Below are 27,022 nucleotides of genomic sequence, written 5' to 3'. Positions count from 1 at the left end.
TTTATATACCTAGGGTAAACACATAAAACCCTAAACGTTTAATGAAGTAGGGCTGAGTTGGAAATTCTGCAGAAAATTCAACCTGTGCGATTTTCGATCGATCGAGTCTATTCTTCGATCGATCGAGCCAGGCCGAGAGTCCCAAGTACTTCTGCAGCCACTCGATTCCAACTTTACAATATTAAACCAACTTTGAGCAAGTCTAAATAAGACTAAATACAATGTTTTGATCATGGTTTGCCAACATTACAAATTAGAGTTCTAAATACATAAAATCCTAAGACCTTAGAACCTAACAGATTCTTTTAGTACTTCGATTTCAAAAATTTTGGAACTCATTCAAAAAAATTGGTTGCACTTGGTTAATGAATTCTACTATGAGATTAGTTTGTGTTTGAATAGATCAACTGACCGTGAGATGCCTGCACCCTAGTACAACAAAACTCAAACCCTAACCTAGTGAGAACTATATTTTAATCGTACTTGGTAGTCTTTATTTATGCCTTTTAGCTTTTACCATATATAAGCCAAACTTGTTACCCAAATAACATTGGTATTAGGCAAAATAACCTCATAATCAACAAATTTTTTTTCTTTTTTTGTAAAAATGGGAATCCGATCAAATGATTAAATTCACCATTTTTTATTATTAAAGTTTGAGATCTTAAGTTCAAACTGTATCTCTATCTTACCTCCCATTTAAAAAAAAAAAATCACATATATGTTTGGGCCTACTTAAAAAGAGCAGTTTAGACCTACACATAATAGGGAAGTATTAGATTAAATGATTAAATTCATCATTTCCTAATAGATTAAGGCATTAAGGTTTTGGAACAATCAATAATTTATCATCCTTAACATAAGAATACCATCAAGTTATATGGTATTTTTTAAATCCATAGAACTATGTCGGCAAACCGTGAACAATTGTAACACTTAGAATCTTAGTTAGTATTGGTTTAATATTGAAAATATATCAAAGAACAAGAAAAGTTAAGATTCAAGCTATGAAAGACTCATGAATCTCAAAAACAAAACTGTTACTGCACTACATTTCAACACAAACTCAATCTGTCAAGTTTTACTAAACTCGACGAGTTGAACTAGATATCTCGACTAATCAAGATTCATGTAGTTTGTATTTGAAGGATTTTCTGTCAACCCATTTGATCTAGGGTCATGTGCATTTCAAGTCTATATAATATATAATTAAGTAACCCTAGAGCATGTTTTTGAGGACTTTTTGAGAGCTGTTTTTGTACACAAATCAAAGAATTTTCCAAGCTTTCTTGAAGCATCAATAGAATATTTACCCATGCTAAAGATTCAATGATAAAGTGAAGTTCTTGCATCCAGTCAACATTCATGTTGTTGGTTTAAATCTTTGAGAGGTAGTCTCAAAGTTATGTGTGGACATTCAAGTGCAATAGATCCAAAATAGAAGAGTTAGTGGATTTGGAGCTACATTTGGTCATGTTAATAAATACTACATGAGGTAGTAATAGAGTTATGGTAGTCTATTGTAAAAATTTCAATTCTATTTTAGTAAATCTATATACCTTGGGATTGTAAGTTTAAATCCCTTTAGGTTTTTACTGTAGGACGTTTTGTTCTATTGATTTTCCTAGGTCATCATTTTGGTTATCTTGTGATTCATGTTTATTGATATTTACTAATTCAAATTTGGAACATAATTAATTCTAATTATTCACTTGGCTAAGAACTGGTTAAAGTAATCACAATTGGGGCCTAAAAGGCTAGAACATCAAGAGTTTTAAAAATTTTAGCATTTAGCACCTAAAAAACCAGCTTTATAACATTTAACACATCACTTTACAATACATCTAACATCAAAACTTTTATTTTTTTTACTACTTCATTAAAATTTTTTTTTTTTATCATTTTTTTTATTCTTTTTGAGAGAAAGCAAACAATGAGATCTGAGGGGAGAGAGAGAAGGGGAATAAAAAATAAAAATAAATGAGTAGCAACTTGCTACAGTAGGGTGTTAGTAATAACATTCTACGGTAGAAAGGTGCTAAAAAATTTAAAATTTAGCTCCATTAATGTAGGGGCTTTTTTAGCGGTTTTATTGCTAAAAATAGCTTCTAACATTTATCCCACCTTCGATGAGAATGTTCTTTGGAAAAAATAATAGCACTTGATTTCTTTGTTTTCCTTGCAGGAATCCCAGCAAAAAGACAGGTGATTCAACCACTCCCAGGCATGCCTGCCATGGACACAGCATATATTCCTTGGTATCGCGTAGGTGATTCAACCTGTCAGAAGATTGTCTTCAAATATATCTTACAAAACATGCAAACTTTGAAGTTCGTAGACTGGTGGCTTTGCAACACAGTTCCTGAACTCGAGCCTATAACATTTTCTTTGGCTCCAAAGCTCCTACCAATTGGTCCACTGATGTCAAGCGAACACACTGAAGAATCAGTGGGACAATTTTGGCAAGTAGATAACTCTTGCCTAAACTGGCTCGATCAGTAACCACCTTGCTCAGTCTTGTATGTTGCATTTGGTAGCATTACAGTTTTAACCCAACTCAATTTCAAGAGTTAGCTCTTGGTCTTGAGCTAACCAATAGACCTTTCCTATGGGTGGTACGTCCGGATATCGTTGATAGGTCAAGAACTTCATATACAAATGAATTTCATGGCACTCGTGGGAAGATCGTAGGTTGGGCACCTCAAAGTAAGGTCTTGAATCACCCTGCCATTGCTTGTTTTATTTGCCATTGTGGTTGGAATTCTACTATAGAAGGTGTAAGCAGCGGGGTACCTTTCCTGTGCTGGCCTTACTTTACTGACCAATTCCTTGACCAGCTCTACATTTGTGATGTTTGGAAGGTTGGACAAGGATTTGAGCTAGATGAAAATGGAATTGTATTGCAGGAAGAAGTTAAGAGGAAGGTGGATCAACTACTTGGTGATGAAAGCATAAGAGCAAGATCTTTGGAGCTCAAGAAAATTTTGATGAATAATATAGCAGATAATGGTCAGTCTTCAAAGAATTTCAACGACTTCATCCAATGGCTAAAGGAATAAAGACTCGTACAAGTTATGCAGGAGACACTACAAAAAACACCCCCCTAGAAGTTGACATCTCCTTCGATGAAGTATTTACATACAAAAATAGACAATCCAAAGACTTGATATAAATGTAACTCATATTGTGTTCCCCAAAATAATAAAGTTTGGGAATGACGTCAATCTACAAATTTGGACTATAATGAAAATAAAATTGGTATGTTCATAGAAAATATTATACTGTAACCATGCACCATGAAATTGATCTATTATTATATATGTCCAATCTCGAGAATGATTTCTTTGAGAAAAAAAATTTTTTGAAAGTTCTTCTCGTTATAGTTATAACTAGCTTCATCATGCATGTGCATTGGGAAAATTAAGAACAATTACAATTGCACACTATATATAATATATATTAGTAAGTAACGGATTGTAAACATTCATAGTGTTACATAAAAGAATAATAAATTTGAATTACATACATATATATTCGAGTTTAGATGATTGAGTTTCGTGTAAATATAATGAATACAAAATTGTAGAATAATTATAAAAGATAAAATAAAATAAAAAGAAGCACTTAACATGAAATATGTGTGCATTTAAAATCTAAAGACATATCAAATCAAATTGTAAAGCATTAGCATTGGGGAATGCCAATTCTACTCTATTATACCATTTCAAAAAGCTATTTTATCATTATATCATACTATTTTACAATACCTCTACATTCTAAAACTCTATTTTTATTAAAATATTATTTTTTTAATCTTTCTTTATTATTTCTTTCAACTGTCACTTTTTTTCAATTTAGCATGATTCCAATGGTCAAATTTTCCTGGGCTTTTTAACAGTAATTTTTTTCCCAATAGTGATTTTGAGATTTTGATTCCAGCAGTCACATTTCTTTCTTGGCCTTTATTATTTCTTTCCAGAAAACTTTTTTTTTTCCCAAATTCAACAACTATTCCAAACAACCTACCAATTTTTTTTTTTTTTTTTTTTTTGATGTGTTTTGTCTCTTCCTTATCTATAGGAGATAGACAGCTATCTGAATTCCTATTGATAATATCTTATTGTTATATGGGGCCTACACACTATATAAAACTTGATAGAAATGTCTCATGTAGCGGGGTGTATTCAATGCTTTTCTAATAAGATAATTTCATACCGCGTTGTTGCATGAGCTCGAGAGTTAAATTTGATTTTAATTGGCTCCAATATTTTGTTAAGTGTGGTTTTAATGATCCTAGATTTTGATGACAAGTAATCTTATAATTGCCTTAGAGCATTCACATCAGCTCATGTAAAATTTGTGTCTATTTTACACATAAAAACTTACTTTTTCTATTTTACCCATTCACTTTTACAATACCCTCACATCAGTTCATCTATTCTATCCCTTCTTCTATTTAAATAATCAATTTTTTCAATTATTTTATTATTTTCTTCTAACCTTTTTATACGCGGTCTGTCTCCCACTTTCTTTCTCTCTTTCCATTTTTCTGATTCTATTTCTCTCTATCTCTCACGGTCTCCCTCTCATATCTCTCACGGTCTCCCTCTCGGTCTCCCTCTCTATAGCCATCTCCGATCAAGCTTTATCCGGTCTCCCTCTCGGTCCGATCAAGCTCTGGCGATCCATCCGATCAAGCTCCGGCGATCCATCCGGCGATCCAGATCACAAGTCTCCCTCTCGGTCTCCCTCTCTATAGCCATCTCCGATCAAGCTTTATTCGGTCTCCCTCTCGGTCTGATCAAGCTCCGGCGATCCATCCGATCAAGCTTTATCCGATCAAGCTCCGGCGATCCAGATCACAAGTCTCCCTCTTGGTCTCCCTCACGCTTCACCGGCGATCCACGAGCTCAAGCAAGACCCACGATCTCCGGCGATCCAGATCCTCTCTTCATCGGCCGCTCCACGCTTCACCGGCAGACCCACGAGCTCCGGCAACCCAAATCGCTCCGATAAGCACCGATATCTATGTCCGTTTGGGTTTGTTTGTGTGTGGGTGTGTTTGTGTGTGGGTTTGTTTGGGTTAATTTTTAGTTGATTCTGGCTGTTTGGGTTTGTATGTGTGTTTGTGTGTGGGTTTGTTGGGATCATTGTCAGTTGATTCTGGCGCGCTGGAAGTTGGGGAAGAGAGGTGGGAGATGAGCGTCAGTTGATGAGGGAGAAAAAATTATTAAAAAATTAAATACACGAGCTACAGTACCCGTGTAAATATACACGGGTACTGTAGCTCGTTGATAAATTTTCACAATTTTACATGAATTTAGAAGGACTGATGTGGAGTGTTTTTTGGAGCAAAATGTGTAAAAGTGATCAAAATGTGTATTTTACACATATATAGCAGAGCTGGTGCGAATGCTCTTAGAGCATTATCATTGGGGAATGCTAATGCCACATGTAAGGTGTATTTGGCATTTTAAGCCTCAAAATGTATGCATCAGGGAATGCTAAAGGTAAGTATTGCAAAACTTTTTGCAATACTGCTATAATGCAATTCTAAAGGTAGAATTACATTGTAGCAATATTGTAAAAAAAAAATATATATATATATATATTTTGATGCTTTTTCCCTCGAAATTTCTCTCTCATCTCTCTCATTTTTGCTGTTCTCTTCTCTCTCTTCCTTCTCTGTTTCTCCATCTGCTCTCTCCTCTCTTCAGACCCAAACACCATCACACACCATCCTCCATTGCTGAAGCTTCACCTTAACCAATTCACCCATCTCCATTGCTGAAACTTCACACGGCCTCTCTCTCATCTCTCATTGTAGCTCAACCGATTCACCCTCACCCATCTCCAAATCCCTTTGTTGATTTACCCATCTCATAAACCCAAGACTCTAGATAGCTCTACCATTTAACTCTTCACTCTATCACTCTCTCTTCAAACCGAGATTCTCAAGGGTTTTTGGGTTTGGGTTGAGATTTTGCAAAAACGAAGCTCTGTTGGTGTTGGGGGATTTAGCTTCGTCGGTGTTGGTCTGACTTGTAAGGTGGGTTTTGATTAATGTATTAGAGTTTTTGTGTTTGTGTTTCTTTTCTCTCTCTGCAAGAAAAAGAGGGATTCAGTTTGTGTTTGTGTTTGGGTTTTGATCAAAGAATTGTTGTTGATGTTTGTAGAGGTGAGATTCAGCTTCATCACAAGGGGTTTTCGCTCTCTGGCACATGATTAGCATCTTCAGAAAGTTTGCTCAGGTTCATCTTCAATTAACAGTAAGTTTTTCTCTCTATTTATGTCTCATTGATTCTTAATCTTCTAGGATTTTGCAATGAAGATGTGGTGGTTTTTTTATAATTGTTGTATTTTGCATTTTGTTGGTTGATGACTTGTATTTTCATTGTGGTTTTATTTTAATTATCTTTTGAGTAGTTGAATGCATGCTCCGTTGCTTAATTAAACACTATGGTGTTTTACACAAGAATATAAGATAAGTTATGCTTTAGTTCAAATATACAAGTTTGGAAATTTGGAAATTTCTTATCATTTCTTCCCTTCTCTTCCCCTTTTCTAAAGAAACATAATGATTGATATCAAAATCATACAANTTCAATTGATCAAGTTGATAGTAATGATGATGACACAGTGGTGCTAGAGAGACCAATTGGCAGAAAAGCCAAAAAGGCTAAGCGAAAGAGGACAGATGGTGATAAGGGTTTTGATGATTATTTGGCGAAAAAACTGCAATATATTCAGGCATCACATGAACAAGACAAAGAGGCTCTTCGCATCAAAGCGGATAAGATTCGTCTTGAAACTATTAGGGAGGAGGGAAGAATAATGACTATGGATACAAGTGGCATGAATGTAAAAGAAAGACTTTATTTTGAAAATCTCAAGGATCAAATCCTTGCAAGACAAGTTGGGTTTGACCCAAGAAGGAACATGTAGATGTCTTGTCGTAACCTTATTTTGATAGTAAATTATTTTAGGGTTGGGGTTCGGCATATGTAGATGCCACTTTGTTTCGACCTCATTTTGGTAGTGGCTTATTTTAAGTGTAGGTTTGGAACATGTAGGTGATGTATTGTTCCAACTTATGTATTGGTAGTAGGTTGTGCCACTTATGTAATCACATCATTTTTGCGCATATGAAAAACTTATGAATTTTCTATGTTTGATATCACATCTTCTACCAATTGGTTGTTCCAACTTTAAGTTTGTTTTCAGTTTTATACTTTTGTTTAATTTTTTCTGATAGTTATTTGCCTGTTGGTATTTGTTTTTAGTCTGTTTAATTCTGTTTTAAGGGTGTTTATTTGGCTATTTATGATAGTTGAGTTTGGTAGCTGTTTATGTGGCTGTTTACTGCTGTTTGTGTGGCTGTTTGGTGAGATTAGAAGCACTCTAGATGGTTGATACAAGGTAGGGGGTGGGGGGCATAAAATGAAATTCATTTGCATCCAATACCATGCTTTCTAATCAAACACAACGAAAGAAATAGAATATTACCAACCTGGCAACCTCAGCCTTAGATAGACTAAGCATGTAAAGATATAATAATGATTGGCCTATACACTAACAAAGAAACTAGGAATGAAATGACATGTTTTACAGTAATCATGATTAGTAAATCATTTTGCTTTTAAACACATTGTTGTCAAAAAAGTAAAGTACATACTTAGACACACAAAAATTTGAACACATGGGTTTTTTTTTCCTAACAAGTAACAATTGTATACATAGGTTCCCACACAACAAACATTTATCACCATTTAGCAAGTTCTATATAAATATAAAGGCTTGACTATTGTGAAAACTATTAGGCCACAAAAAAGTTGTAAAGTTAAGCACTTAAACCATAATCATTTAGATGTAGCTGTGTTGTGGCAGTATGATAAGTACTTAGTTCTCAATGATTCTCTAGATGAAGACTACTTAGCAAAAATTACGATGACAACTTGGCTTAAAATGAAGTTCCATACCCAGAACAGATTACAAGTAAAATATCCTATTGAAGTTCAAAACTAAAGACCTTCTAACGATTGATAAAGCCATTAGTTACCAATGGGAATGTCAATTGCAAATGCTTGGTAAGTAGCCATGTCCACTACAATGGAACCACTTGTCAGCCTGTCAAAAGAAAAGGTAAGGGTGGTGCAAATAGAGCAAGGATGTAAACAGTAAGTCAGAAAGTACATAGGGACAATCAAAAAAGCCTCCCTCAGTCCTGCTTTCAGAATGTGACTCTTTTATGTTTGTTTTAGTGGTAGAATTTGTCAAAATATGTTATGGGGCTGTTTTAAGTATGTTTTAAGCATGTTTTAAGCTATTTAAGTGTGTTTAATTTTTCTGGTAGCTGTCTATGTGGCTGTTCACTGATGTTTATGTGGCTGTTTTATGTTTGTTTCAGTGGCAGAATTTGTCAAAATCTGTTATGGGGTTGTTTTAAGTATGTTTTAAGCTATTTAAGTTTGTTTAATATTTCTGGTAGCTGTTTATGTGGCTGTTTACTGCTGTTTATGTTTTCTAAACCCTTATTAATTATTTTCCTGTTCAATAATAGTGACTATTTCCTAACACTGTTGTCTTCAAGGTTGCCTCTGCTATGGGTTGCTCTCTTTTTAAACAGTTGCTTTTTGACGACTCAGAGAGGATGAGATAATGAGGCGAGTTCTTAAGGGCAGAACAATACGATGTAAACATCGTCAGTATATCAAATGTGATCGTTTGGTAGGCCATAAAAAACTTTATCTCGACTACTTTGTCGACACACTAGTATATCCTCCTAATTTATTTCGGAGGAGATTTCGGATGAGTCGGTCTCTTTTTCTCTGTATTCAATCTAAGGTAGAAACTTATGAATCTTACTTTATCCAAAAAGAGATAATGCCCAAAAATGGCGTTTATCTTCTCTTCAAAAAATAACAGCTACACTTAGGATGCTTGCGTATGGAGTTATAGCTGATTTTATGGATGAGTATGTGCGGATTGGAGAATCCACTACAATGAAAAGTCTGAAAAAATTTGTTAAAGCGGTGGTTAATATTTTCTCCAAGGAATACTTGAGGTCCCCAAACAACGAAGACATTGCTAGACTTTTAGCCAATGGGGAAAGACGTGGATTTCCAGGGATGCTAGGAGCATTGATTGCATGCATTGGAAATAGAAAAATTGTCTGGTTGCATAGAAAGGTCAGTACTCTGGTCACATTCGTGAGCCAACCATTGCTTTAGAAGCAGTGGCATCATTTGATCTTTGGATATGGCATGCATTTTTTGGGTTACTTGGGTCAAATAATGACATTAATGTATTAGAATGGTCTCCTATATTTTCTGAGCTCGAACAAGGACGTGCTCCTGTAGTTAATTACTCAATCAATGGTCATGAGTATACAATGGGATACTACCTTGTCGATGGCATATATCTGAAGTAGTCAACATTTGTTAAAACAATTCCATCTCTATGAGGACACAAAAACAAATTATTTGCACAAGCCTAAGAGGCGAATAGGAAGGATGTAGAGCGTGCATTTGGAGTGCTTCAAGCAAGATTCGCAATTGTGCGTGGACCTGCAAGATTTTTCCATAGTGAAACGCTTCAAGACATCATGAAAGCGTGTGTAATTCTTCATAACATGATCGTTGAGGATGAGTGAGATGTAAATGAAGCGGTGGAATTAGATTATGAGCAAATTGATGACAATCCTACCATACAACTGTCACGAGAGCACACAAATACATTTACGGAGTTCATTGAAACCTATCAATGTATTCGAGACCATAAAAATCATTTTCAACTCCAATTAGACCTCATTAAGCATTTATGACAATTGCAAGGGGAGTTGTAGGAACTTAGTAAAGTGTGTGAGTTATGCATGTGGTGTTTTATTGTAATTTGATATATGTATGAGTCTTCTAAAGATAACATTGATAGTTATGTATGTGAATTGCATCTATATATATGTATGTGGATTTTTAAAGTTGGCAGGTTGAGTACATTGATTTTTGGCAGGTTGCATGTATATATGTATGTGGATTTTTTAAGTTGGCAGGTTGAGTACATTGATATTTGGCAGGTTGCATATATGTGTATATATATATATATATGTATGTATGTGGATTTTTAAAATTAGCAAGTTTGAGTAAATTGATATTTTTGCAAGTTCTTTTTAGAAAAAAAAATTGGCAGGTTCAATATGTATGTATATGGATTTTTAAAGTTGGCAAGTTTGAGTACATTGATATTTGACAGGTTCTTTCTCCAAAAAAAAAAAAAAAAAAAGGACAGAGAGGGCGAGAGATGGCCAGCATAACTTAATCATTTCCAGGCCATGTGAAACCAATAGTGCTCTATATATATATATATATATATACAAAAGACTCCGAGACGCCTCTAAGTCAATTCAACAATGGCAGATCTTAGCCATTTAGTGCAGGCTCAAAATATAAAGTTGACTTTTACTGAAATAGCTAGTAGTGTCCATATACTCTTAATCGTCTATCTTCTCGTGGACTCAGATACAAACGCGATACTAGCTAGCAAAGAGAGAGAGAGAGAGAGAGAGAGAGAGAGATGGCCACTGCACATGTTCTAGTTATACCATTTCCAGCACAAGGCCATGTGAACCCCATGATGCTTTTGTCCAGAAAATTAGTGAAGTATGGTTTCAAAATCACATTTGTAAACACAGAAATCATCCACGAGCGTGTTGAGGGTGCATTGGATAGCCTCGTGGATTCAAACATTAATTTGGTGTCTATCCCAGATGGATTGGGTGCTGAGGATGACCGAAATGACCTGGGCAAGTTATGTGAAACTATCTTACACACCATGCCAGAGAAGCTTGAGGAGCTCATAAACAATATCAATGCTTCAAATGGTGACGATAAGATCAGTTGTATTGTGGCCGATGCTGGTATGGGGTGGGCCATTGAAGTTGGCAATAAGATGGGAATTAAAGGAGCTGTCTTCTGGTCTGCTGCAGCAGCTTCTCTTGCCTTGCAAGTCAGCATCCCAAGCTTGATTGATGATGGCATTATAGATTCTGATGGTAAGATTATTGATCTATTCCATCTTTATATTAGATTGTACATATATGTGTGTGTGTGTGTGGGCTTTTTTTTTTTTTTTCTTTTTTTTGTGTTGTTTGTCCTATTTTTATGCATATATACTTAGTTAAAAGAATAAGTGCATTTACTTTTGGTAAGTAGCTAGGAAATTGAACCATCGTATTAAACTAAGTGATTCATTAAATCATTCAAATAAATTATATGACTATTAAGTAGTTAATATAACTAAAAATATATGTAAATAATCTTTTGAAATGTCTTGTAGTAGGTTGAGGGAATTTTTTGACAAACTAGTTTGAAGGAAAATTTATTATATATATATATATATAGAAATTTAGTATCTATTTGGAATCAGTTTATCTAATTTTTTGTTGAAAATACGGTAGATAAAATGTAAAAATCAAATAAAATAAGTAGATGACTTTTATGGGACCCACAAAAAGTAGAAAAAATAAGCAAAAGTTAAATAAAATAAGTAGATGACTCATGTAGAACCTACAAATAATAGGAAAAATAAAGAATAAGCTAGCTTATAAGTGCATTTGAAATAGACCCTTAATATACTATTCAAATCTTAAATTGACTAGAATCAAACTTAAGCTCAATTTAGCTAACACAAATAAGATTATGATTATTATGTTTGCACCTTTAGGTGAGATTAGAAGTAATGAACTTATATTAGAGTTATTTAACAGATTTGAGACTTAATTGACTCGCTAGGATTGTTCTTTAATGTATCTGATATAATTTATTTGTAGATATGTATATGTAGTTTTATTATCCATGTCATATATGAGATATTCTACGTTTACATATATATATTATTTTTCTACTCCACATCAAAAGGGGAAAAACGGATAGTTAGTGTAGATAACGAAGTGTGAAATATGACAACCAAATTTATATAAAGACTCCTGATTCTTTTAGTACGTTGGCATCAAAATTTTTGGAACTCATTCAATAAAATTGGTTGATCTTGGTCAAAGAATTTTAATATGAGATTAGTTCTTATAAGATGCCTCCATCCCAGCTCAACAAAACTGTCAAGACTCTAGTACAATCTACCACAGCAACCACAGCCATATCCACCTTGGGCATAAACACTTGTACATTGATAGTTAAATTAATTAGGACAAGTTTTATTGTGCTGTACATCATTAGCTAAGCTCCCTATGCTTAATGAATTGTACTTTGGCTAGGCAGAGGATGTTAGGTAGCTAATCTTGTTAACCAATCACAGCCATGTAAGGCAATGTGGTCGAGTATAAAGGAATAATTCCCATTGTGAGCTGTTCATGTTTAATAATGCTGCTCAATTTCTCATTGAGATGCCAAGATCTTTGAAGTTTGTAGCTCAAATGACACTTCTTAATGCTTTTAAAGGAGGCATTAGGGTTCAAATTCTCCCTCTCTTATTGTAACTAGCAAATTATCAAAAGAAAAATTTCTCATTGGGATACTAGCCTAGCGTTTGATTTCCTTGAAAGTATCACTGGGGCCTAGTTCCCTCGAGAACTATTATCTGAGTTGTTATTAGAACTATTGGGGTTCTTAACAAAAACTCATACAGTGGCACCCAACTTCTTGTGAACTATATTTTAACCGTACTTCGAAGTCTTTACTTAATGCCTCTTAGCTTTTACCATAAGCCAAACTCGTAACCCAAATCACATTGGTAATAGGCAAAGCAAACAAGAAAATTCATCAAGGCAAGAATTGGTTTGTGGAAGAAATGGGAATTCCCCACCTTAACATTAGAACATTACCAAGTTATATGGTATTTCGTCATACTAATACATGTAATTGGAACAATTAGTAGTGGTGATGATCCAGTTAGTCAATTAATGGGAGTAGTGCTTGATTCTTTGTTTGGCATCGCAGGAATTCCAACCCAAAAACAGGTAATTCAACCACTCCCAGGCATGCCTGCCATGGACACAGCTTATATTTCTTGGTATCGTATAGGTGATTCAGCCTGTCAGAAGATTTTCTTTAAATATACCCAACAATATATGCAAACTTTGAAGTTCGCAGACTGGTGGCTTTGCAACACAGTTCCTGAACTCGAGCCTGTAACATTTTCTTTGGCTCCAAAGCTTCTACCGATTGGTCCATTGATGTCAAGCAAACACACTGAAGATTCAGTGGGACAATTTTGGCAAGTAGATCACTCTGGCCTAAACTGGCTTGATCAGCAACAACCCTGCTCAGTCGTGTATGTTGCCTTTGGTAGCTTTACAGTTTTTGACCCAACTCAATTCAAAGAGTTAGCTCTTGGTCTCGAGCTCACCAATAGACCTTTCCTTTGGGTGGTACGTCCGGATATCCTCAATCAGTCAAGAAATGCATATACAAATGAATTTCAAGGCACTCATGGGAAGATCATAGGTTGGGCACCTCAAACTAAGGTCTTAAATCACCCTGCCATTGCTTGTTTTATTAGCCATTGTGGTTGGAATTCTTCAATAGAAGGTGTAAGCAATGGGGTACCTTTCTTGTGCTGGCCTTACTTTGCCGATCAATATCTTGACCAGATCTACATTTGTGACGTTTGGAAGGTTGGACTAGGATTTGAGCTAGATGAAAATGGAATTGTATTGCGGGAAGAAGTTAAGAGGAAGGTGGATCAACTACTTGGTGATGAAAGCATAAGAGCAAGATCTTTGGAGCTTAAGAAAATGTTGATGAATAATATAGCAGATAATGGTCAGTCTTCAAAGAATTTCAACAACTTCATCCAATGGCTAAAGGCATAATTCCAGGTGTTATGCAGTAGAAGTTGAGATCTCCTTCCATGAAGGATTTACATATGGAAGAAATCAAGAAATAGATATTCCTTTAATATTGACATCAGAGTGTATACAAGGCAGCCTAAAGACTTGATGTAAATGTAACCCATATCTTGATGCCCACAAAAATAAAGTTTGGGAATGACTTCAATATACAAATTTGAGGTATAATCAAAATAAAATCGGTATGTTCGGAGAAAGAATTATGCTGTTGGCCTGCCATTAAATAGATCACTCCCTCGCAGTGATGCCATGGGTGCGTCTCTTGCACTACTTCTTATGCTACTGGTGCTTGTGTGTGGAGGTGAGAATGTATGGGGTTGTCACCAATCATTGGAATTTTTATCTCCACACTAATCAGTGAGCTCAAAAAAAAAAAAAAAAAAAATAATGGTTTTTCCTAAATTTAGTTCCTTTAAACCAAAACTAGAAGGAAAAAAAAAATCATCTCTCATGCCAAAAAATTGACCCGAAGGTTGGTTACAATTAGAAGAATCGTAGATCGTACTCGTGGATTCTACTTGTGAAGCCATTGACTCTCTCGCCCCCGAACAAGTCCATTGGTCTGCTTATAAGTCCTTGTTTTTCGTTATTGCTTTTTTTTTTTTTTCTCCTATATATCCTACTATGTACTTGGTTTACATCCAAATAACCGTGCGTATGTTGATTTTATGTACACAGCATGATTTTGCTAGAACAATTTGACAATTGAATGCAAAAGTTCTATTTCTTAACATAAGAACAAGGCCAAGTTTAGAATTAAAAAATATTTGAAAAATTAAGTCTTCACTCTTCCTTATAAACTCTCTATAGTTTTGAGGTAATTGATACAGTACGATTCACCCCAATTATAAAAAGTTTTACATTAAAAAAAAAAATTATTGATTAATTCGAAGTAACTAAAGTTTGATAAAATTGACTATTTTATGACTATCCAAACCTCCAAATTATACTAGTTAACAATTTGCAATTTGAGAAACTATAACTATCTTTATTTATTATATACATCATAATTTATACAATAACTTTCAACTAGAACTAGATAAAGATAAACTTAAACTTCCTAGAATTTACAAACAAAATAAATCATAACTCATCTTTAAACTAACTTGCCTTTAGAAAAAATAATCATAATCTAATTTGATTATTTAAAGCAACCATAACAAGCTAAAACGTTACCTATATAATACTAAAAAAAAAATAAGAATGGGATTACGTCAGGTGCTGCAGATTTGAGTCCAAGTAGGGACAGGCTGGGGGTCTTTACTGGGCCTATGAATAAGAATGGAGCAATTGGGCCTCAGGGAGTAGACAAGCAAGGCAAATGGACCAGGTTCACAGGCATGGATTTTGGACCCGTGGATTTATTAAAACAGCGGGCAAAGTCTATTTTGGGCAAGAGAGGCAGCCAGGGAATGCAGTAGGATGTGTTTGACAGGGGTGAAGAGCCGGTAGAGAGAAAGTTAAGTCTGGGGATGGTTCTCAATTATTTGAAGCGGTGGGGAGTCAAAACACCCTTGCCGAGCACAATGAGGTTGCTAAGTTGGAACTACCAAGGGCTTGGAAACTCCTGGATAGTTCGAAGCCTTCACGATTTAGTGAGGGCTCAAACTCCCAATGTATGTTTCCTCATTGAAACAAGACTTGATAGAGACAGGTTTATGAAACATTGTCGAGACCTGGCCTATCCGAACAAATTAATTGTGAAGAAACCTGATTTGGGTGGTGGTTTAGCATTGATTTGGAAGGAGGATGTAAGGTTGGAAGTGATTAATTATACGGAAAATCATGTCTTGGCAAAGGTGGTCGAGGATAATGGATTTCAATGGTTTTTAACCGGGTTTTATGGCTGGCCAAAATCATGTTAGAAACACAAATCTTGGGCTCTTTGAAGCATCTTTCTTCACTGGTGACTAGTTCATGGTGCTGCATTAGTGACTTTAATGCTTATTTATATTCATCGGAAAAGCTAAGCAATCATCCGTCATAGGCAAAACAGATGGAGGAGTTCGGGGCTACCTTGGAGTCTTGTCAACAAATTGATCTGGGATTTTAAGGATATAAGTTCACATGGAATAACAAGCGACCAGGTGCAGCCAATACAAGAGAACGGCTTGATCGTGCTGTTGCAAATAAGGAGTGGTTAGATGCATTCTCGGCAAGTTCAGTGCCCCATGAATTTTCGCATGCTTCGGATCCTATGCCATTACTTTTGCATATAAGAAAGGATAATGGACTCCAAGGACGTGTTGCTTGAGGTTTTAAGTTTAAAAAGGTATGGCTACTCTCTGTGTGAAGACTTGGTTGGATAAGCTTGGGGCCGATCAGGGGGTGAAGGGGCTTTTTCCTCATGGAAACAAGACTTGATAGAGATAGGTTTATGAAACATTGTCGAGACCTGGCCTATCCGAACAAATTAATTGTGAAGAAACCTGATTTGGGTGGTGTTTTAGCGTTGATTTGGAAGGAGGATGTAAGGTTGGAAGTGATTAATTATATGGAAAATCATGTCTTGGCAAAGGTGGTCGAGGATAATGGATTTTAATGGTTTTTAACCGGGTTTTATGGCTGGCCAAAATCATGTTAGAAACACAAATCTTGGGCTCTTTTGAAGCATCTTTCTTCACTGGTGACTAGTTCATGGTGCTGCATTAATGACTTTAATGCTTATTTATATTCATCGGAAAAGCTAAGCAATCATCCGCTATAGGCAAAACAGATGGAGGAGTTCGGGGCTGCCTTGGAGTCTTGTCAACAGATTGATCTGGGATTTTGAGGATATAAGTTCACATGGAATAACAAGCGACCAGGTGCAGCCAATACAAGAGAACGGCTTGATCGTGCTGTTGCAAATAAGGAGTGGTTAGATGCATTCTCGGCAAGTTCAGTGCCCCATGAATTTCCGCATGCTTCAGATCCTATGCCATTACTTTTGCATATAAGAAAGGATAATAGACTCCAAGGACGTGTTGCTCGAGGTTTTAAGTTTAAAAAGGTATGGCTACTCTCTGTGTGAAGACTTGGTTGGATAAGCTTGGGGCCGATCAGGGGGTGAAGGGGCTTTTTTGGTCAGTACCAACAATAAAATTTTGCATTGTGGGGCAGAATTACAAGCTTAGGGTTCGACTAGGACAAATCCTCAGGTGGCCGAGATCAAGAGACTGAAAAAATTGCATGAGAGGCTGAATGTTTGTGATCAAGCTGAGGCAACTAGATCTGACTTTGTGGCAGCAAGTAAGCAGCTCAACAATCTCCTCCTAAAGCAAAAAATATATTGGGCATAGCGCTCCCGCTTGTCTTGGCTAAAGTTTGGGGATAAGAATACTAAATTTTTCCACTCAAAGGCCTCACAAAGGCAGCGTAGAAATTTCATTCAAGGAATTAAAACTCCAGAAGGTGTGTCAGTTGAAGACATTGAGGATGTAGCAAAAGTGGCAATAAATTATTTTAAGGATATTTTTTCTTCAGGTAGGTGTGAACGGATGGAGGAATGCCTTAATGCAGTCTCTCATAAGATGTCTCCAGATATGATTAATGTTTTATCCAGTGAATTTAGTGCTGATGAGGTGAAGACAGCGTTTTTCCAAATGGGGCCAACAAAAGCTCCTAGACTGGATGGTATGAAATCTCTTTTCTATCAAAAATTTTGGCATATTGTTAGAATTGATGTGACTCATGCAGTTTTGGATTTTTTGAATAATGGTAATATGTTGACTGATATAAATTTTACTCATATTGTTCTCATCCCTAAAATAAAGTCTCTGGAGAAAATGTCAAATTAGAAACCTATTGGCCTGTGTAATGTTATTTATAAAATTATTTCTAAGGTCTTGGCTAATAGATTGAAGGTGATTTTGCCCCAATTAATTTCACTCACCCAAAGTGCTTTTGTGTCTGGCTGTTTGATTACAGATAACGTACTTGTTGCATATGAAACTTTGCATGCCATGCATAGCAAGAGGAAGGGTAAAAAAGGTGCTCTTGCATTGAAGCTAGATATTAGTAAGGCATATGACAAGGTTAAGTAGTCTTTTCTGAAAGGCATGATGGTTAATCTAGGATTTCCTCAAGGGTGGATTGATCGAGTTATGAGTTGTGTTACTACTTCATCCTTCTCAGTTCGTATTAATGGTAAGGCTTTTGGTAATTTTTAGCCTACTAGGGGGATTCACCAGGGTGACCCTTTATCCCTCTATTTATTTTTTATATGTGTAGAGGATTTCACATCATTGTTGGCCAAGGAAGAAGTAAATGGTCAGCTTCACGATGTTGCCATTAGCCAGACAACCCCTATTGTTTCCCATTTTCTTTTTGCTAATGATTCTCTTTTATTTTATCAAACTAAACAGGAAGAAGTGCAGGTGATCTCAAAAGTATTAGAATTGTATGCAGCGACTTCTGGTCAATGTATCAATTTAGAAAAATCTTTTGTGTTCTTTAGTAGCAATACAATAGAGGCACAAAGAGAATGGATCACACATGTGTTGGGAGTAAAGGAGGTGGCCAAATTTGAAACTTATCTAGGGCTACCCACTTTAATTGGTAGATCCAAATATGAAGCCTTTTCATTTCTCAAAGAGAGGGTCTGGAAGAAAATTCAAGGGTGGAAAGGGAAATTGTTGTCTAGAGCTGGAAAGGAAGTTCTAATAAAAGTCGTGGCCTAATCGATTCCTACATATACGATGGGAGCGTTTCAATTACTAATGAAACTCTGTGGTGAATTAAATGCGATGTGCGCTAGGTTTTGGTGGGGTCAGTGTGGTGATGAAAAGAAGATACATTGGAAGAGTTGGGAGTCTCTTGGTCAATCAAAGAAGGAGGGGGGAATGGGTTTCAAAGATATTCGAAGTTTCAAAGCAAGGATGGAGGATGTTGAATGACCAAGGCTGATGTAGGACAACCACAAACAATAATAGAATAGAAGGGTAAACCCTAAGAGTCAGCACCAAACAAACTGGAGACGGCACCAGTGAAAAGAAAATATGTTTTTTTTAATAATTCTCAAAATTTTCTTACAATAATCCCAAAAGGTTTTTAAATAGCTAACAATAAAAATGCATAAAGAAACCCTAAAGAAACCCTAACTATTAAATGTTCGGGCTTGCTTAAACTCAAGCCCAATAACTAATAGGCTCCATCCATAAGGCCACAGGTTAGGCCATCTTCTTTTTGTTCTTCCTCCTATACATGCGTGTAATTGGGGGCTTGTACTTCGTGTCCGCACCAAAGGCTTTCTTCTCTATAGGTGCTTCAAGGCAAAATATTTTCCTCGATGTTCCTTTTTGGAGGCTGTTGATAATCCTCATAGTTCATATGTTTGGAAAAGTCTTCTAGCAGCTCAACCTATTTTAAGGAAGGGTTGTTATTGGCGAGTGGGCACTAGATCCTCTATTCGGGTTCTAACAGATAAGTGGCTTCCCTGCCATCCAACAAACAAAATTCTTGTCCCACCACATGAAGTTGATGAGGAGTGGCGAGTGTCAAATTTAATAGATTGGTCAAACTTTCAATGGGATCATGGTTTGATAGATGCAGTGTTGCATGGATTTGATGCTGAGGCTATTTATAGGATTCCTCTAAGTTGATGTTGTGTGCTTGATGTCTTAGTTTGGCTGCAAAATAAAAATGGAAGGTACTCGATGAAGTTTGGGTACTATGTTACGAGGAGGTTGCTGCGAGAAGCTAGCCAGGTGGGGGAAGGGTCAGGTCAGATGTCAAGCATCATGGTTTGGGCAAAGATTTGGAAGCTCCACATTCCAAATAAAATTAAAGCTTTTGGCTGGCGTGCTTGTCACAACATTTTACTGACTAGAGAGAAGCTGCGACAACGATAGATTATCGAAGATGATTCATGTCCAATCTACCACTGCTTCCCAAAAACCTCTATTCATGCTTTGTGGGAGTGTGGGGCTGCTCAGGATGTGTGGGCTGGTTGTCTAGTTTGAATTCTGCAGAAGGGGCTGACTAATCAATTTAGTGTGATGCGGCTGTTTGAGAATCTGATGCATAAGCTAACAAAGGAGGATTTTGAGTTTTTTCTGGTCCAAGTGTGGCTCATTTGGAACCAATGCAACCTGGTTTTGCATGGAGGAACTTTGCAGGAGCCTGGTAGGCTAAATGTGAGAGCTGGCAATCTTCGAAGGGAGTTTCAAGAGGCACAAACGCACTCTACCGGTTTCAAATGGGTGCTCACAGACATGGCAGCCACCCGAAGGACAAGTATACAAGCTCAATTTTGACGTGGCAATATTTGCAAACTTGCCAGCTTCAGGTATTGGGGTAATAATTCGGAATGATAAGGGTCAGGTTATGGTAACTTTGTCGTTAAATGGTAGTGTTGTTCAGGACAGTGAAGAGACAGAGGTATTGGCATGTAGGAAAGCTCTAGAATTCGTCGTGGATGCTAATTTTTCATATTTGATCGTGGAGGGGGATAACACAACTGTCATGAATTCTATTACTTCAACCCGATCAGATCTATCCCACTTGAGAGATATTTATGACAACATTCGTTGTTTGGCTGGAAGTTTGCGACATGTGAAATTTAATAGCATTAGTCATATTGCCAATGGAGTAGCTCATTCCTTAGCTCGCTATGCTAAGCATTTAGGTGAGGATATTGTTTGGTTGGAAGATTCTCCACCCCCGGCTTTAGAGGCCTTGTATTTGGATTCTATTTCTAATTAAATGATATTGAGGTTGCCTTCACCAAAAAAAAAAAAAAAAAAAAACCTCGAATAAAATCCAATTTGATTTTCTCAATTTTGCGCCTAGTGCCCAATTTAGTTTTTAATTTTATGCTAAGTGAATTATTAAGTATGAAAATCAAAAAGTCCAAATCTAATGAAATTCTAAATTGAATTTTAATTGAAATACAATTTTCCGTCACATGCCCAATTGTCCGTATAAGATTTTAATTTGTGACAAGTGAACTATTAGGTACAAAAACCGAAGAATTTAAAACCAACTAAATTCTAAATCATATATGTATATATATAAAATAAGAAACCATTACATATTTTAAAAATGTATGATTTAAAAAAAGTGTAAACTAATACAATGTATAATTTCAACTTCTTAAAAAAAAGTATAATATAAACTATATAATTGTGATTGTTTTTAATTGTACCTATGCATATGCACGGGGCTACACACTAATTTAAATAAAACAGTAACTTTCAGCTGATGTAAGTCTCAGCAAAATCAGCAAAGGTCCCTCAGTTACAATCACCTCGAGCAAATTCAGCTATAAACCTTGCAACAGAGCTAGGCTTGTCCACATGAGGGAGATGACCACAATCTGGTATTAGCCGCATACTTGCATCCTGAAGTTCTAACTGCAGCCTCTGCATCATGTTAGGACCAGTAACTAGTAAAACTGTGTACCTTGCCCCAAGTGTAATAAAGGTTCAAGCTTACTTATAATAGCTTAGAACCATATCACTTTCAAAGTAGACTTCCAAGATTTTTTTTCAGTTTCATGTTGCTGACCGGGTGGTTGGTGGTCATATAATCCAGTTACATTCAAGTTATTCCCCCAACTGAACTACTAAACATCAACCATAATCATATACCAAGTGTGACTAGAATTAAGTGGGACTATATGGAAACTAGGTAAAGTGTAATTTATACGAAATAAATTAAAATTTTGAAGCAAATATTCAAAGAAAGAGACTGCAAAATGCATCTCATGACTTGTTGCTACTTGGTGGCAGATTTACTTGAGAGAGCGAGAAAGAGAGATACTCACCCTTTCATTATGAAAAATACCCTTTAAGCAGGCACATCGAATTAATTTAAGTATTTTCTATACATAATTCTTCATGAACTATGCAGTGAAGCCCTGGTGACTTCCCAGCCAACCGTTATGCTTAGCAGCAAGTCAAAGACACAGAACATGATTTATTTGTCTGAAGTTTAAAATGCTGAGTGGCTGAGCTATTCAAGTGAAATGGGAGCCCTATGGAGTAGCCAGACACGTCAAAATGCTTCCAAGTACATCAATAGCACCTATTTTGATCTAAGTTAATCTAAACTGTTGCTGTTGACACCAAATGCAAAGTATAGCACATTATTTTTAAGATTCTGGTTGCTTCTCTTTCTCGAAGTTTTGTTGAAGGTAATTGTTGAAACAGAGTTTTAGCCTAACAGCCATTGCATTAAAGTTTATAGGGAGAAAAGCTTTTGCAAAGCAACTTTTTTCTTCTCATGCACAGAATTATTTATACATTCGTTTTAGATAAAATAGTTTAAATAATAATAATAAAAAGAAGCTAAAAGCATTAGGCCAACATTAGTCTGTATTTAAATTTTTGGGCTAATAGAAACAAGTGCTTCTTGATTATCCAAAAGAAGACAAATGCACTAGTGGCTGACATTTTTTTTATATATTTACCAGATAACAATGGTAGCTGGCAAATTAGGGGCAGTCTTATGATCAAAGGACATTGGTGGTCTTTTGGTTTTAAAATGATAGGAAAAGTTTAAGATGCAAGTCCATTCCACAAAGAAATTCTATTTTATGACTTCATACGTGAAAAGGCTAAAAGCTAAAACTAACCACTGCTTGCTTGTAGTTGACTATCTGATCGCGCTCACTGCAAATGATTAGTGCTTTCTGCGTTAACTGTAAAATAAAAATATAGACAGCCTGTTAACACAACTGTGTAATTTGTTTTTGTTCCTGAAGCTGTCATAAATTTGAATTTGTTTGAAGTCACAGTATCGACCTTCTAATCATGCCTTTACCAAAAATATAACTTGACTAGAACATTTACCCTCTATTTGGTTCTGAGCAGTAATGAAGAAAAGAAAAGGCTTGTAAATTCTTAGGAACAAGCATAACTCAGAAGTTTCTTTCCTAACCTTATACCTTTCCAAGAACCACTTGCCAACTGATTAAAAACAGAAATTAATGGGCGCTGTTTAATGCCTGTCAGGCCTTAAAAGGGATGTGCTACTTAAGATGTACATATCTATTAAACTGGCACTACTGTACCTGTTTTATTTGGGCAATAACATTGTAGCCCCCGCTACTCATAAAATTGATGGTTGCATCTTCCCACCAAGGAAGCAGACAGTGTAAGCGACCCACCTAGCTCGTAATACGGGAACATGACCACCAGTACATTAAAGATATACAAATTAGCCAGGAGAAAATTTATTATTGCATTAGTTCTCAATTCTTATTAGTGTAAGACCAACAAAACAAAAAGGGAATCTCATCACTGTTGACTGAAAAAAGAGAATAATCTTACATTTGTCCAATCCAAGCTTGTGGCTAAGGAAATGCCATTGAAGGCCAATATATTTGCATAAAGGCGTAATGGGATGCTTTTCAATAAAGAAACCTGATGCATATAAATAAGAAAAGGATAAGCTCTTTAATATTTTGGATGATTGAATAAAGATGGTTTCCATTATAAAGCTAAATAATTTCCTGTAATGATGTGCCCAGTGTCCACAGCAAATCAGGAAACTGTTATGTTTATGGTGTCCTTGAACTAAAAAGTAATGACAAAGCAATAGAAGTATAGAACACAAACAATTAAATAGTTAACAAAGAGTATGACTTCAGATAGAATAGAATGGTAGAAAAGAATACATGTGGTCGACACTAACTAATTTGTTGAGAATTCATTGCCGACCCCAAAATAAGGGACTAAGGCATGTCAATGTTTTTGTAATTATAGCTAAGCCTATTCTTTTCAACATTGTTCTTTCATTAACAAGTGAAGTGAAGGGGATTCAAATTTAGGTTCTCCACATACGGGAGAATAGGCAATACTATTGAGACACAAAGCTCTTGGCCGTGATTTGTATTTTTTCTTTCCCTTTACTAAATATATTCTCTCCCTTTTTTGTGTTCTTTTCTTGCAATTCCTTTTATTTGTTTACAATATTTGTTTCCTTTTTATTAAAACTAGTTGCAAACCCACGCAATGCGTGGGAATATTTTTAATGATCATTTTATGGTTAAAGTTATTTTAAAGTAAAAAACTTATAATAATAATAATTCATTGAGGATCATTTTGTGAATCACCAAAAGAAAATTCTTACCAAATAAGTTAATAAACTACCATTACTAAAAGAAATAACCAAAGATATATAATGTTAACTTATTAAATTACTCAAAAAAGATTTGTCAAGAAATCATTTAAATCAGCCTTCATGTATATATGCCCTAGAAACTTCATAATCAAATAGTGTAGAGTAAACATGGTTTTACAAAAACAATGAATTTAAATTGACATAAAAAAAAAAATGTAAAAAATGAAAAGAAGACAAATCTTAGCGTAAATTTGTGTAGTTGAATATTGCTCCTATACTTGTAGACCATGTTATGGTATGTTGATTTGTTCATATATATCTAGATGAGTAAGAATGTAACTATTATTTGAATGATTATTGTGATTTATTGATACTAAGTAATAAAAAAAAAATTAAAACCTAAATTTTTTTTCCTAATATAATGGAGTAGAAGACAATTGTTTGTAATTTAAAGTAATTAAAAAAATAGAGAACATACCCATATATTCATATTTTGAATTACCTAGGCAAACAAAGAGTCATTCTTATAGTGTTTGATGACTTCTATATTCGGTGAACCGTTTTAGAAAGGAATTTGATTATTGCGCTAGTCACAAAAATTTTAGATAGTTTATTCTGTTTAGACAAAGATGATGTGGATAATGAAAATAAAGAATATTTGTAATATAAGTATATTATTTACCTTGTCATTTTTTTGGTCCCAATGTGAAGTATATGTTATGCAAATCTTTATTCTTTATTTCAAATTCTGAAATCCAGGTGGTAAAGGGGGGAAAAAAAACTAACAACTGCTAGAACATGTTAATGAAGAAGAGGATAATGAATCAAAATTAGAATAAAAATTATTGTTGCCTAATATTCTTTTTACCATATTCATTGCTACAATAAATCCAATAAAACACACCTTAGGAATTTTTCATAGCATTGAAAACCCATTTATGAATGAAGTTTACTAACATAATAGTAATCTTCAACATTTGTTCTTCCTATTTGTTCTTCTACATGACCATCTTTTTTTCTTTTTTTTGGGTGAATAATTCTTATAGTCATTTAATCAAACATGTGGAAACATAGAATTGCAAATCTTACATTTCATTTAGCATCGAAATAGAAAGCAAACTATTTTGCTTGACGGCAAATCATAGTAAAAGAGACATAAAAATAAAAAATAAAAAATAAAAACGCATAATACTCTAATATATAAATCAGACTTGAATATTACTCCAATACTTGTGGACTCCATGTTATAGTATGTTGATTTGTTCATATATATCTAGATGAATAAGAAAGTAACTATTACTTGAATGATTATTGTGATTTATTGATACTAAGTAATAATAAAAAAAATTAAAACCTAAATTCTTTTTTCTAATATAATGGAGGAGAAGACAATTGATTGTAATTTAAAGTAATTAAAAAAATAAAGAACATACTCATATATTCATATGTTTGTATTACCTAGGCAAACAAAGAGTCATTCTTATCGTGTTTGATGACTTCTATATTCGGTGAACTATTTTAGACAAGAATTTTATTATTATTATTATTAGAGTCACAAAATTTTTAGATAGTTTATTCTACTTGACAAAGATGATGTTGATAATGAAAATAAGAATTATTTGTAATATAAGTATACTATATGCCTTGTTATTTTTTTGGTGCAACGCACCTCAATATAAAGTGTACGTTATGCAAATCATTATTCTTTATTTCAAATTCTGAAATCCAAGTGGTAAAGGGGAAAAAAACCAACAACTGCTGGAACATGTTAATGGAGAAGAGGATAATGAATCAAAATTATTGTTGCCTAATATTCTTTTTAGTTTTTACTATATTCATTACTACAATAAATCCAATGAAACACACCATAGGAATTTTTCATAGCGTTGAAAACCCATTTATGAATGAAGTTTACTAACATAATAGTATTCTTCAACATTTGTTCTTCCTATTTGTTCTTCTACATGACCATCTTTGTTTTTTTTTCTTAAATCCTTTTCATAGTCATTTTATCAAAAACGTGGAAACATAGAATTGCAAATTTTGGGATTACATTTAGCATTGAAATAGAGAGCAAGCCATTTTGCTTGACAGTAAATCATAGTAAAAGAGACGTAAAAATAAAAAATAAAAACACATAATACTCTAATATATAAATCAGACTTGACATACCGTATGATTTTAAGGAACAGAGCGATACACCCACTCAAGAATATAGGATTACTACTTTGAAATGAGCTCTTTTTTGGCAAGAGCTAAATTTAAAACCATTCATCTTCCGGTTAAGAGAGATAGAGGGCGTCTAACGGTTTATATATCATTTCTTTGATTTAATAGGGATGGTGGTGGCTATTGAACAGGTATGAACTAGTTGGATTCAATGAGAAGATGAAGAGCCAAGATAGGAGGAGAGGGAGAGTCTAAGGCATTAAAGAGCATGGGAAGTTGAAAGAAATGGAGAGAGGGGGAGTTAGGGGTGTTATGGAAGCTGAAGTGAAAATTGTGGAATCGTTAAAAGACTAATAAAAAAAGACTGGAAATAAAATAATTTAGTTTATTACTAAAAAGAAAGTAATGATATGGCCGCTGATGTGGCTCAAAATGAGCATAACAACAATAAATGCTACGCTTCAACTTTAAGGAACAAAGCGATACACCCACTCAAGAATGTAGGATTACTACTTTGAATTGAGCTCTTTTTTGGCAAGAGCTAAATTTAAAACCATTCATCTTCCGGTTAAGAGAGATAGAGGGCGTCTAGCGGTTTATATATCATTTCTTTGATTTAATAGGGATGGTGATGGCTATTGAACAGGTATGAACTAGTTGGATTCAATGAGAAGATGAAGAGCCAAGATAGGAGGAGAGGGAGAGTCTAAGGGAGAGTCTAAGGCATTAAAGAGCATCGGAAGTTGAAAGGAATGGAGAGAGGGGGAGTTAGGGGTGCTATGGAAGCTGAAGTGAAAATTGTGGAATCGTTAAAAGACTAATAGAAAAAGAATGGAAATAAAATAATTTAGTTTATTACTAAAAAGAAAGTAATGATATGGCCACTGATGTGGCTCAACATGAACATAACAACAATAAATGCTACGCTTCAGCTTTTAGTATTATATA

At 35.0% G+C, this 27,022-nt stretch overlaps 2 protein-coding genes and 1 pseudogene across 3 annotated transcripts in view; 2 read left to right on the top strand and 1 right to left on the bottom strand.

Annotated features, from left to right (window-relative positions):
- The window catches only part of LOC111995607 (UDP-glycosyltransferase 83A1-like), an 8,908-nt pseudogene extending 5,849 nt beyond the window's left edge, over positions 1 to 3,059 (top strand).
- Positions 3,060 to 10,422: 7,363 nt separating this feature from the next.
- LOC111995189 (UDP-glycosyltransferase 83A1) lies at positions 10,423 to 14,193 on the top strand. The gene is made up of 2 exons (XM_024027100.2): positions 10,423 to 11,047; positions 12,948 to 14,193. Exons 1-2 carry the CDS (start codon positions 10,570 to 10,572, stop codon positions 13,820 to 13,822), a joined length of 1,353 nt encoding a protein of 450 aa, XP_023882868.1. The 5' UTR covers positions 10,423 to 10,569; the 3' UTR covers positions 13,823 to 14,193.
- A 6,630-nt stretch (positions 14,194 to 20,823) lies between these two features.
- LOC111994762 (alpha/beta hydrolase domain-containing protein VTE7-like) overlaps positions 20,824 to 27,022 on the bottom strand; it is a 29,222-nt gene continuing 23,023 nt past the window's right edge. Inside the window, exons 7-10 of one of the 2 annotated variants that reach the window (XM_065776754.1) lie at positions 23,113 to 23,205; positions 22,854 to 22,949; positions 22,416 to 22,481; positions 20,824 to 21,201 (exon numbers count right to left, since the gene is read on the bottom strand). In XM_065776754.1, coding sequence (XP_065632826.1) covers positions 21,073 to 21,201; positions 22,416 to 22,481; positions 22,854 to 22,949; positions 23,113 to 23,205 — 384 coding nt within the window. In that variant the 3' untranslated portion in view covers positions 20,824 to 21,072. The remainder of the gene's footprint in view (positions 21,202 to 22,415; positions 22,482 to 22,853; positions 22,950 to 23,112; positions 23,206 to 27,022) is intronic. The other variant, XM_065776757.1, reaches the window with a different exon arrangement.

This window comes from Quercus suber, unplaced genomic scaffold (genome assembly GCF_002906115.3).
Source record: "Quercus suber isolate HL8 unplaced genomic scaffold, Cork oak 2.0 scaffold_141, whole genome shotgun sequence".
NCBI lineage: Eukaryota > Viridiplantae > Streptophyta > Magnoliopsida > Fagales > Fagaceae > Quercus > Quercus suber.
Note: the sequence above shows the minus strand (reverse complement) of the source record. Positions and strands in the feature narration are given on the sequence as shown.

What these genes read in the sequence shown, in the direction of transcription:
- LOC111995189 (XM_024027100.2), top strand. Translation starts at nt 10,570, where the DNA reads ATGGCCACTGCACATGTTCTAGTTATACCATTTCCAGCACAAGGCCAT. An exon ending in TGGCATTATAGATTCTGATG is followed by an intron (nt 11,048 to 12,947) that starts GTAAGATTATTG and finishes TTGGCATCGCAG; the next exon opens with GAATTCCAACCCAAAAACAG.